Below are 12,688 nucleotides of genomic sequence, written 5' to 3' on the forward strand. Positions count from 1 at the left end.
AATGGCCCAGATCCAATCCCATCGCTGGCAGTTAGCGCAGATTTAAGTGAGAGCGACTGAAGGGCGTCTCCCCTCGATCAGAAGGGGGGTACAAAGTGATCCCGTTGGGCTGAATGTCCTGCCGTTTTGGAATCTGACAGTAGAGAAACGGCACACGCTTGGGGTGAAGGACCAGGCTGGGGGTCCTTCTTCGGGAAGGAACCCCCAGGTGGTGATGAGTGGTGGGCGGGGGGGGGGGCTTGCAGCAAAGCGGGCAGGCCTCAAAATGTCACCTCCATATGAATAAACACGCATTCCGTAATCTGGAGCAGTCACACTGTCCCTGCCTTGACAACCTCCACCTTCTCCCATTCCTCACACGCGGGTTGGCGGCAAGGTTCCGGGAGATCGAATGCTGCCCCACACAGAGCTGCGGCACACAGGCGGGAGGGCGCAGGGAGGAGAGGCCAGTGGGCCGCGTGAAGGGCCCTGCAATACCGGTTGCAAGCGGGTGGCGAGTGACTCCCTAGTGATCCGGGATGGGGCTGGTGCGGGCGACTTCTGGAGTAAGAAAGGACAACAGGCAAACTGGGCAAAGTCGGGGAGGGCTCTCTGGCGATCCTCCATCCTGCCCACCTTCCTGGACGGCTTCCTCACGAGAAGGCCCCACCACCAGGAGCGCACAGCGGACAGCAGGCCTTTTTGAGCGCGCGCCCGCCCGCTCGCTTGCTGCCTCGCTCGCCCCCGCGCCCAGGCCGGCGGCCCGGGCGGGCTCGGAAGACCACGTGCTTTGGCGGGAGTGGGCGGGGCTTGGCGCCCCAGAGGGTGCCAATCAAAGCATCAACTTCAAATTGTATCGGGGAGATCAGCGGCGGACCCGCGGGCAGGCGCGGCAGTCGGCGTGCAAGTGCGGAGCAGGTCGCATCGCCGGCCGCGGAGCCAGCAGGGCACTCACCGCCCGCAGGAGGAGAAGGGCCGGGGAGCGCCGCTCTCCTTCCATCCGTCCTTCCCTCCCACCCGCCGCCGGCCCCCAGGCGCCCTCTCCCCGCTCGGCTCCGGCTCGGGCTCGCCCGGCGGCGGCGGCGCCTCGCCCGGGATGTCCTTCCCGCAGCTGGGCTACCCGCAGTACCTCAGCGCCAGCCAGGCCGTCTACGGCGGCAGCGACCGGCCGGGGGTGCTGGCCGCTGCCGCCGCCGCCGCAGGCCGTCCGGGAGGCGCCGAGCTCAGCAGCGGCTCCTCAGCCGCCGTCACCTCGGTGCTGGGCATGTACGCCGCTGCTGCCGCCGCCGCCTCCGGGCCCTACGGCGCACCCAACTACAGCGCCTTCCTGCCCTACACCGCGGACCTCAGCCTCTTCGCGCAGATGGTGAGTTAGGGGCACGGGCGGGGTCCCAGGGGCGCCGCGCCAGCCTAGCCTTCCCCACCCCACCTCCGAGGGGTCTGCGGCCCGCCCGGCCCGCCCGACCTCGCTTGCCTGCCTTTGAAACTTTCCATGCTGGAAATTAATTCGCTGCAATCAAAGGGTGGCTAAACGGGGCAGAACTGCAATGAGCCCCCAGGCCGAGGCTCCGAAACTCTTGCACGAAACAAGGGAAACTAGGCATGTACAACACCCCCGCCCTGTGCGCGCAACCCCCCCCCCCACCGCCGGTCCAGCCAAGTTATCCTGGCGGCTCTGCAAATGCTTCTCCAGGCGTCTCTCAGTAGTTGGCTGGGATCGGGATCGGGAACTGGGATCGGGCAGCGCACTGTCCTCGCCTGACACAGTAGTTTGTTTAGAGGAAGACAGAAGAGGATTTTTGTATTTTAAAACAACAGGCCGGGGGATTTCGTTTGATTCCTAATGGGGGAGTCTGCTTGAGCGGTGGCGGGGGGGGCGCTGTTTAAAGCGTGTTTCAAATGCCCAGCAGGGCTGGCCGCGATGCCCTTCTGTTTGGGGCGTCCTGTTAGAGAGGCGCGGGGATTTCCCAAAAAGTATTTCAAATGAATTCCCAGGAGGAATTTGGCTGCCCATTTAGCAAAAAGTAAGAATGGAAATGTTGTGACAAAATAAAAAGCAGGACAATAAGCTCCTTCCCTTTGAGACGCTTTTAAAATAATGTTTTTAATTAAAATCAGGGAGGGAGGGAGGGCCTGTTCCAGATGGGACATTTCCCCATCATGATTTGAACAGGCGATCCAACGGAGTTAAAGCAATTTTTCCCTGCAAATATATGTGGCTCTTTTTAATGAAATAAGGATGTTCGCTCTTCAAAATAATAGAAAATGAATCCTCTTGTCATGGGTGGAGTACATAGAACTGACCCTGGGAAAAGGGGACCTGCTCTCACACTCTTCATGGCGGAGAAGGGAATAGCCATCCTAATTGTCCAGGGGCCGCTTCCTAGGAATTCCCAAAAGGGGGAAACAAAATTTATCATCTCAACAACAATAACAGAAATCCCCAAAGGAGGTAAAGAGGTTATAATAAGCATAACACCTAAGAGATAGCTAAGTTAGGATAAAAAAATTACATTTTCCGTTTTCCAGATGGTACCTTTTTTGTCTCTTGCTAGCCTACCTAAAATACATCCTTCCTTCCTTTAAATGATTGTGCAATTCTGCCATTATAAAAATTAAATTGGATTTAAAGTAGATGACGGGGGAAAAAAAGAAACGTGTTAAAGCCCCACGGAAGGAAGTCCAGCCAGCTGCCCCACTCCGCTCCCGGCGGCTTCTGGCGGCCAGGGCCTCATTCTGAAGAGCTCCCTTGTCTTTGAGGGGCTGGCTGGGATTAAGGCAGGCCATTTTTTGGGTGGGTGCAATTTGCGGTAATAATGAGGCCTAATGAGGTTGTTAAAAAGATAACATGTTATTTACCCAAACACCTGATGGACTCCTTTACTACTGATGATAAAACATCTATTGATTTGAAGATAAATCACTTCTCCTAGATGCTTACAACAAGAAAAGAAATCTTGTTTTGCTCTCTGCAGATGAAAGGGTTCTGGAGGAGATGAAGGAATGGGGGGAAATAAAATACAGATGTGGTGGAGGGGTCCCATTTGCAGCTGCCCCTTCCCTTCAGCCCAAAGCCCCCACCCCCTTCCTCCACGGCTCTCAGTGGTCCAAATGTGGTTCAGGTTGAGCCGGGCTGGTCCCAGTTGCTCAGCGTTCCTCTGGCCTCCCATCCCTTTCCCTTTGTGAGCTGCTTTTTCCAATGCTGCCCAAGCTGGGCTGGAATTGGCCCTGCCGTCCCGTGCGCCAGATGTTCCCCATGCTGCTTGGGATGCGTGGATAGGATCTTTCGCAACCTGAGTCAGTGCTGAGTTTGAAGGGGCACAATAAATGTTGCCTCTCCGATGTGGATTTGGAGAAGGGGTAAGCCTGGATCGGAGTATGTCTCTTCTTCTGAAGGGACAATCTTTTGTGAGAGCTGGTGGATTGAAACAGCTGTGGAAATGCAGCCCCCAACAGGTGTCCTAATTCTTGCTTTTCTCTCTCCCCCACCCCCCATGTCTGAATATATTGCAGGGCTCCCAGTATGAACTGAAAGACAACCCCGGAGTCCACCCGGCCACTTTTGGTGCTCACAGCACCCCTGGTTATTACCCTTATGGACAGTTCCAGTATGGTGATCCCGGAAGGCCCAAGAACGCTACCCGGGAAAGCACCAGCACCCTCAAGGCCTGGCTGCAGGAGCACCGCAAGAACCCCTACCCCACCAAGGGCGAGAAGATCATGCTGGCCATCATCACCAAGATGACCCTCACGCAGGTCTCCACCTGGTTCGCCAACGCCCGCAGAAGGCTCAAGAAGGAGAACAAGGTCACTTGGGGATCTCGGAGCAAGGATCAAGAGGACGGGAACCTCTTTGGGAGTGACAATGAGGGGGATCCTGAGAAGAATGAAGACGAAGAAGAGATAGACCTGGAAAGTATTGACATTGACAAAATAGATGAGAATGATGGGGAGCAAAGTAACGAGGAAGAGGAAGAGAAGGTCGAGCTCTTGAGGCAAAGTAGTGAAGAGGAGCATTTGGAGAAAGAGAAGGCTTTGCCCCTGTCTGGCCCAGAAGGACTGAAACCCAAAGAGGCCCTGTCCCTGGAGAAGGAGGCCTCGGACAACCCAACCCAAATCCTGAGTCACAACAGACAAAACAACCTGCAAGGGCCACCTCATCACAAACCCAAAATCTGGTCATTGGCAGAGACTGCAACCAGCCCTGACGGGGCCCTCCACAAGCAGACGCCTCCTTCCCCTCCTGCCCAGGGGAACCATGCTTCCCCCCAGCTCCAGCACCCGGCCTTCCTCCCCAGCCATGGACTCTACACCTGCCAGATTGGCAAATTTCATAACTGGACTAATGGGCCATTCCTCACGCAGAGCTCCTTGTTTAATGTGAGGTCCTTTCTGGGAGTTAACCATCACCATGCTGCGCATCACAACCACCACCTCCAGGCCCAGCCACAGCCGTCCATGTTAACAGCCCTCAGCACCGAAAAGCCATCGGAAAGAACCAGCCCCAAACACATAGGTAAGGGGGGCAGGCGTGGGCTGCACCTCGACGACTCTCTGGGAAGTCAGTCAGTGGGGCTGACATCTTATGACCATGTGGGGCTGCCCCGAAGGGCTTTTATTTTTTTTTGGGGGGGGGGGAGGCTGGACTGAGCACAGCGGCTTGGCCAGCATGTGTTTTCTGAAGCCTGATGAGGACTAGTCTCACTGCTTTCTAAAAAATGGAGACATACATCCCAGGCTTAAAAGAAAGGGCACCTTGGCCTGTAACAACTGAGGGAGAGATGAGGGTTGTGGGGGAGCGGTGGAATGGCCTTTGTGGGACAAGACAAATGGTTAACAAATGAATGGAAAAAGTTGTATCCCGCCATCCCCTGTGGCTCAAGGGAGAGGGAAACTCTTCAAGAGGCATCTCCCCCCTCCCCTAACTAACCATCTGCACCCTGGGTGTCATACTCCCTGCTTGTTCAGCATGTTTCACAGATCTGATCTCTGTGCAACAACCCTGTAGGGGTAGGCCAGTCTCTTCCACTGTGCTGTGCAGAGAAAGGGGGGGGGAGGTGAGAGAGGAAGGATGGCTCCCCTAAGGTCACCCAGAGAGGCCACAGTCAAGCCAAGGTTTGACGCAGGGAATTCCTGGCTAACAGCACACTCTGTCCACTAGGAATTCATCCCAGGCACACCGAAGTGGGGGAAAGCCCCACCAAACTATGCAAGGGAGACTTTTTGAGTCCCCGGATGTTGCCTTGGGTTGCAGGCCCTAAGGCCAGCCCTGAGTCCCAGCAGCAGCCCCGAGAATTTTGCTGCAAATGCAGAGAAATCCTTCCTTTGTTTCCCTAAGTTGCTCTGTCTGCGTTGTGTCCAGCAAACTTAGGTTTTCTTTCTTTCTTTCTTTCTTTCTTTCTTTCTTTCTTTCTTTCTTTCTTTCTTTCTTTCTTTCTTTCTTTCTTTCTTTCTTTCTTTCTTTCTTTCTTTCTTTCTTTCTTTCCCCATGCAGAAAGAGAAAACACCCCAAGGACTGACTCTCCGCCTCAACCATTAAAACCCCCCTTCCGGGCTGTCCGGGACAAGTGAGTTCTTGTTCGCTGAAATTTACTTAAAGGAAAGAAAGTGCTTGGGTGTTGCAAATGAATCCAAGCCCACTTTCTTTCTCATAAAACCAAAGCCACCATTCTGTAAGGCTTTCTGAACATGGCAGAAGCTTACAAACTGTATACTTTGGGCTGCAGATTTTCTTTTCTTTTTTTAATCCTGACACACACACACACCCCCCCTTTCCTGGTCAAGTTGTTGCTATTGTGTCCGAGGCCGCTGCCTTGCCTGCTCTGTAAGACAGACGGGCGGGCGGGAGTAGCTGAGCTTTGACTGATAGACGGTTCTGTCTTTTCTTCCCAACAGCTCTTTGAGTCAGCAAGAGGGAACATCGTGAATTTTAACAACTCTTCCTTCTGCTTGATTAATTTTTTTTGAGTGGAAAAGAAAATTTCACAGACTGTTCTAAAGGACAGAACAAAAAATGGGAAAGCTCTAAATGACTCCCATCAATCTTGTTTTTTTGCAATAAGGTGGTACCAATCCATTAAAAATATTTTCCAGCTTTCTAACTGGATTATCCCCCTTTTTTTCTATTGTTCCATTTCCAGAATGTGTAATTCTAACCATGACTGGATCACTTGTTTTTTGGTAAAAAAACAAAAAAAAAAACCCTCATGTGTTTGTGTTATTTTTTCTGTATATAAAGTGATCTCAAATTGTAAATATTGCCACAGCAAAAACTTGTTGAAATCATATATTTTTGTCTAATAAAGAAAATGAAATGGTGAGGCTCCTTCTGCAGAGGTGGATTTTGGGTTTGCTCGGGCAGATTCATGATGTTCTTGAAAGGCTTTTGTGGTTCCCACCTTAGCAGGGTAAAAGGTCCTTTCAGGCCCATGAAGAGCTCAATCAACTCTAATATCAGTTGATTAATCTAGGGCCATGGCGAACACGTGAAATAATTAAGTTATTTTGGTTATATTTTGGGAAAGAAAATATTACTCCAACCCACTCCCTGTTGGTAGCTTTTTAATAATTGCTATCTTTTTACTGTTTAACATTCTATAATATTTCCTTTTAAAAGGCTCTGTTGTGAAATCAGTGAACAAATCAAATATATTAAAAAACGAGTAATAAAATGGCAGAAAAGCCCTTAATATTCATTAAAAAATTGCCAACATATGGAATGGGCTATTTTGGACTTATCTGGTGAGATATTTTCTCTCTTTTTCTGTTATCTTTTTAAAAACCCGTATCATGTGTTAGCTGCACATATATGGATGCTTAAGTAGGCAGCCACGGCTTGAAAGAAGGAGCTTTTCCCCAGCGGACGGGAAACCTTCCCTTTGGAACTGGCCTGGCCAGCCTTGCAGCACGAGGACGGGGGCGAGCGCTGCAAGGTCCTGCACGGAGGGCCCTTGGCTGTCCCCTTACGAGACCCGGGGAGGCGGCCGCCAGCAGGAGCCCTCCGGGGCAGGGCAGGGCAGGGCAGGGGAGCCGTGAGGCAGGCTCGCCCGGGGAGCTGCCGGCGGGAGCCATTGAGGTGCTAATCAGCGGCCAGATGGCGGCTGGGCGGAGGCCGGAGCTCCCTCAAAGGCTCCCAGGGAGGCTCCGTCTTCCCTTGCGCCGGCGGAGGAGAACATTTGCTGGCGGAGCTCTGCCCGGCGGAGGGATGCGGTGCCCTTCCCCTTGCAAGCCAGTCTGCGGGAGGCCGCTGCTATGGCCCTGCTCCTGAGTAGCCTCACTAGACTCCGGCGGGGCGCAGGTCAGAGCAAGCGTGCCTCTGCACATGCCCCTCGGCCAGGTTTCAATGGCAGGGAGTTGGGAGACATGGCCACTGCCTTTCAGAGCCAGCCTGCATTGGCCGAGCCCCTCTCCCGGCGGGTGGCTCCGGCTAAATACACCCCCCCCCCCGCAGCTCTTTCTCTAGGCCGCCGGCGGGGAAGGAGGACTGCCGTGCAAAGGATTGCGGCGCCCTCTGTAGGCCCGTAGTGGAATGCTGCCTTCCGTGCTGTGGCGGGGAGGGGGAGGCAGCGATGCCAAGAGAAAGGCCGAGCTTCCCCGCGGCAGAGCTCTGCCCGCTCCACCGGGGCCAAGGCGTGGGCCAGCAGCACCCAGCCAAGTGGGGCAGATCTGCATGTGCTTCCAGACGGTGCACACTTAGGAGGGAACCCACTCTGGCCACGTCAAGTGCTCTTATGGCAGAACGGTGGGCCCCTTCACAAGGATCGGGCTCCTGGAGCCGCTCGACACCTTTGCCAGAAGGCCGCAGCAGGGAGACGCCGCATGCCAGGGGGCTAGGCACAGCCCTGGAGGGTGGGCCGCCGAGAGGCCCCGCAATTCTAAGGGCCATGTCCCTCATGGTTTGGAGGGCGAGCTACCTTGGTAGAACATGCAGTGATTAAGCTTCGGGTTAGGTGGGGAGCAGAATGGGGCGCTCTCACTCCACTCCCCCTTCTTGCTGCCTTCTGCCCGGCAAGAGATCCCCTGCTTTCTCTGGGAATTATTTCCACGTGGCGGGGGGGGGGGGGGGGGGGTGGCTCAAGGCTGCCCTCCGAAGTAGGTTTCCTGAGAGGTAGAGCCCCGTCTGCCCTGGTACGGTGATGGCATGGGTGGGTCAGAGCACCCCGCTCGCCTGGCTTCTCCAAATGTGGCAACCGATGGGGCAGGGACGGTACCACCGCCCAAGTTTCATTCTCTGAATCCCTTCAGCACTGATCCTCCTGTCGCCCCGAGGCCAGCTGCAGACCCCATGCGGGCAGAGCGGAATCTGCACCGGGAGCAGCCAAGGGAAGCGCTCCTTGCTCCCATTGAGGGATTGCAATCACAGCGAAAGACCAAGCACGGGGGCGCGCCCAATCCTTCCTGCAGGGACATCTTCCCTTTAGTCGGAAGAGGCAAGAGCCCCTCCAGGGTTCTCCTCCTGGAAATGAGGGAGGGTGCTGCGGCTGGTCATTGCAGCCATGCCACACCTCGCCCTTGACTGGGTGCGGGGGAGCAGCCACAAAGTGTGCTCCAGCTTGACTGGACGCACCGAGGGCTGCAGTTTGGCCCGGTCTGGCGCCCTCAGGAGGAGTGGCGGTGGTGGGGAATGCCACCGATGCCGTTCATGCTAGAGAGGCACACTCCAAGCCCACGGCTTGTTGGGCAAGGGCCGACGGGGCAAGCTGAGTGGGGCCGATTCGGAAAGAAGCGTGCCTTCAAGACTCCCCCCTCCCCTCCCTCCCTCCCTCCCTGGAATGAAGTCTACGGAGCCCTGGGCCCCGCCAGGGCAGACGCGTCCATTTGCACCGGGGAAGGAGCCGGCCTGTGCGGCAGCCGCGGGTTGGTCGCGCGAGCACAATCGGGAGTCCCGCTCGGGGCTGCTTCATCGGTGTGGCTGCCACCATATTCCAAATAATGCTAACCAGACTCCAGCAGCAACATTTCTCGACCCGCCTCTGGGCCGGGGAAGGCACACTCCTCTCGGGAAGGGGCCATCTGCGGCCGCTCCGGGTCTCCCGGCTGCTGACAAAGCAAGACCGCTCCTTTCTCAGGCGGGAACCCCCAGCGCAGACAAGCAGAAGGCTGTGCGGCCTGGTGACTCTGCGTGCTTACTCGCGAGCAAATTCCCCGGGAAGCCCTGTCAACATTTCATATCCAGCGCATGCTTATTGAGGAGAAGGTCCCATTGAACCCAGGGGCATCTTTGAAAAACTTAATCTGATTTTGGTGCTCTGCAAACCAACAGGAGTAGCAGCCACAGCGGCTGTGCTCTTACTGGTAATATAGGTGTGCATTCAGTCCACTTTGCTAATGTACCAAACACACACGAAAACACAACAAAATTGATTAATAATTTTGATCTTTTAATCCCTCCAAGCTGTCTGGTACAGAGTTCATGGAGGTGGTGGGGATGAGGGGGAGAAGAGAACCCTGCCAGGAATTAATCTCCCTCGCCCCACCCCCTTAACGATCCCCCCCCCACTGGGGCCGAGGCCGGCGGCTCCCCCCACATCCCCGCCCATTGTACTTTGGGTGCTGCATTATGGCTTGATGCCTCTAGGGAGTGATCAGGTACTGGGACTACATTTCCCAGAATGCACGAAAGTACGGCCCTTGAGGTTGGTTCGAAAGATCGCCCGAGATGTCAAGGAAGGCAGAGAGAGAGAGAGAGAGAGAGAAATGGAGAACAGAGTCTGTGTTCCCTGCCGATAGCACCTGCTTCAGTGTCAGGCTGAATAAAGATGCCGAAGGCAGAAGACAATATCAAAAATAGGATTAATAAGAAATGTTACTCAACCCCTGGTTTTCAAAGAGAATTTGCTAAAGAGAATGACAAGGATCAGGCTGTACACTGGGTCAAGGGTCCACAGAATGCAGTAGATGGAGTGTGACACTCCTTCTGGAAGAGCCGGGTTCGAATCCCAATCCTGCCATGGAAGCTGCTGAGTGACTCACTCTTATCCCAGCCTCCCTCACAGGGTTACTGTGAGGATAAAACGGTAAACTATGCAAGCTGTTTTGCCTCCCCCACTGGGGAGAAACAGAACTGTCTTCTGTGTGTGTTTGCCCTACTAGACCTATTGGAATATAATTTTGATTGAAGGATTGGGAGGGACACAGGAAGAGGCAGGCCAGTGGCCAGATCGGTCCCTTCAGGCCAGGTGTCTCCGACTCACCTTAGTGCGTTGTTTCAGGTGAGGGGGCAGGTGCTCAGGCGCCAATCACTGGCAGCCGCATTCGTAGGCGAGGGGATGGTGACTCCTGCTCCTCCCGTGATATTTCGCATCCTTGGCAGTGGGTGTGTCTCATGGCCTCACAGGCTGCTTGGCACGTCCCTGGCTCAACTGATCTCCAGCCTGCCTTTCCCCCTCCATTTTACCCTCTAAGGTAGACTGGCCTGAGAGTGACTGCAGGGAGGGAATTTCAGGCAGGCTCCTCCCCCTTGCCCAAAATGTCAGGAACCCAAACAAACCACAGAATCAAATGCTGCTGTTCATTTCCTAGTGCACATCAGTAACACTGGAAACTACGTGCAGCGATCTCTTTCAGAGCTTAAGCCCAGATGATGTAGCACCCAAGATTAATTGACAGGCTGCGTTGACCCTTCAGGGCCTTCTTCAGGCCTCACAGTGCCCGCCCACCCGTAAACCGTAACTTATCCCAGGTGAAACATGGTAGCATATGAGTCCTGAAAAGGATAAAACCAAATCTTAGGGAAGGTTTCCTCAGAAGGAATTGCCGCTTGGAGTCTGATTGGAACAGACAGGCTCCGAGAGTGACGAAGCAACTGTCAGTCAGTCGGGTCCCTCTGCCCAGATTCTGAAACAGCTAAAAATACTCCCAGATCAGCTCCTGAAGGGAACCGGCAGAAGACTGACGGGATGCTGAGAACTTCCACACAGCAACCCGCCTGCCCCTGATGCCACCCAACGGGGAGGGAGTCCCGGGCGCAGAGCCCTCCCCTTCCCCTCAGGACAGCTTGGGGGCCAGGCTTGGTTGGGGGTCTGTTCCCTTTCGCCTTTCTTTACATTGTACAAAAGGATCACATTTCAAAAAGACTTAACCAAAATGCTGCCTTTGCTGCTCTTGAAGTGAGCCTCAGCCCCAAGTCCTTGGACGGCCAGGGCGTCTCAGGAGCCCTGCCCTCGGCCACCAGCCTCGCACGCCTTCCCGGGCAGGGCGCCTCCTTCCTTCCTTCCTTCCTTCCTTCCTTCCTTTCCTTCCTGCAGGGGCTGCAAGCAGGTGCAAGTGGCTGGCCCGCCACTCCACAGACCCGGCCAACAAGCTTCTCCCACCCTGCTGGGGCCCAGGAGGTGCCATCGAAGGGGGTTGCCGGATTGTGTCCCAGGGATACCCGCTGAGGGACCCCGCATGGTGCCGCGGTTAGAGTCCAGCCAGGACTGTAGAGTCGTTCCTGGGGCAAGCCCTCCCTGTGTGCCCACATTGGTTCAGCCTCTCTCCGCAAGGTGATTGAGGCCCTGCTCCGGACACGTGTTACCACCGAGGGAATGCAGCCCGGGGTGTCGCTGGGAGAGGGGGGCGGTCATTCGGTGGGATCGGGGCCCTGGAGTGCAAGCTCTCTGGGGCCGACCCCGGTCTCACATGGTGCCCGTCCTCCCAGGGCTGCGCCGTCATTGCGGCTCTCTTGCTTCACCTGATGGGAACAATCCAGGAAGCAGGGAGGATTTCAGTATGAGGAGGTGCCTCAAGCTCTTGCTCGATCCCCAGCAGAACTGCGAAGGGCTGGGCCAGGTGGAAGGGGGGGGAGCCAGGAGCGACCAGCCTGCCCCCCCTCCTGCCAGGCTCTCCGCTTTGCCTCTCTGGGCTGCCTTGCTCCCTTTCCTGGCTCAGAAGCCCATCACACCCCCTTCCCCCTCTCCAGGTGCCCGGGGGCCCTTGGCCCACGGGACTGGCAGCCAGATCTATGGAGGCTAGCACGGGGAGGGGGGGGGGCGCAGCTCAGAATAAAGTAAGCCGTCCGTGATTTGTTTGTGCTGTTTAATTTATTTTGGGATTTATACATATTGGATCAGGCCATTTCCAACATGTTTAATAATAATAATAATAATAATAATAATAATAATAATAATAATTAGCATTAACGTTAAAATCAATCGACCAAGCCAAATGAGTTCCTATTCTTAGGTTGGGGGGCGGGTATAGGCTAGAAAACCCTTCTGGTTTTCATCGAGTATCGCCCCATCTTACTTGTATACAAATCTAGATAAACAAAAATAAATAAAATAAAAAGTTACAGGCCCCGCAGCCCTGACTCAGCTCGTTCCGCCAGGACGGAGAAGGTTCCGGCCCTGACTGAAGCCAGACGAGCTGTCCTTGGGCCAGGGATCGCCAGAGAGTCAGAATTGGGCATCGTAATGTCCTTTGGGCCAGGATTTTTAAAAGCCGCTTGCTTGGGAGCGGCCATCCACAAGGCCAGTGGGGAGGGGTCCTTAGACCCCCCCCCCCCCGCACTCCCTGGTCTCGGGTTCCAGCGACCTTTCCCCGGGCCGCCTGCCTTTCTCCCCACCACAGCCCTGCGAGGAAGGCTAGCCTGAGGCAGGTGGTCCTGGCCCAGGGCGAAAGCTTCAGCGCAGCCTGCCATCTTGTGGCCCCTATCCGACCTCCTCCGCTCACAGGCGCCTCCTCCCACGTGGTCCAAAGGAGCTGAACGCGGCTGAGCCAAATGGCCGGA

General features: G+C 55.2%; 1 protein-coding gene across 2 annotated transcripts; it reads left to right on the plus strand.

The window, feature by feature from the left end:
* The first annotated feature begins 576 nt into the window (after positions 1-576).
* Positions 577-7,316, plus strand: IRX1 (iroquois homeobox 1). 2 transcript variants are annotated; one of them, XM_077310331.1, is made up of 4 exons: positions 578-1,345; positions 3,493-4,495; positions 5,474-5,546; positions 5,875-7,311. In XM_077310331.1, the coding sequence occupies exons 1-4, from the start codon at positions 1,076-1,078 to the stop codon at positions 5,903-5,905; spliced, it is 1,377 nt and encodes a 458-aa protein (XP_077166446.1). In that variant the 5' UTR covers positions 578-1,075; the 3' UTR covers positions 5,906-7,311. The 2 variants fall into 2 exon arrangements, with proteins under 2 accessions (XP_077166447.1, XP_077166446.1); XM_077310332.1 differs by lacking the exon at positions 5,474-5,546 and having other exon boundaries at positions 577-1,345; positions 5,875-7,316.
* The last annotated feature ends 5,372 nt before the right edge of the window (positions 7,317-12,688 follow it).

This window comes from Paroedura picta, chromosome 14 (assembly GCF_049243985.1).
Source record: "Paroedura picta isolate Pp20150507F chromosome 14, Ppicta_v3.0, whole genome shotgun sequence".
In the NCBI taxonomy this organism is placed as follows: domain Eukaryota; kingdom Metazoa; phylum Chordata; class Lepidosauria; order Squamata; family Gekkonidae; genus Paroedura; species Paroedura picta.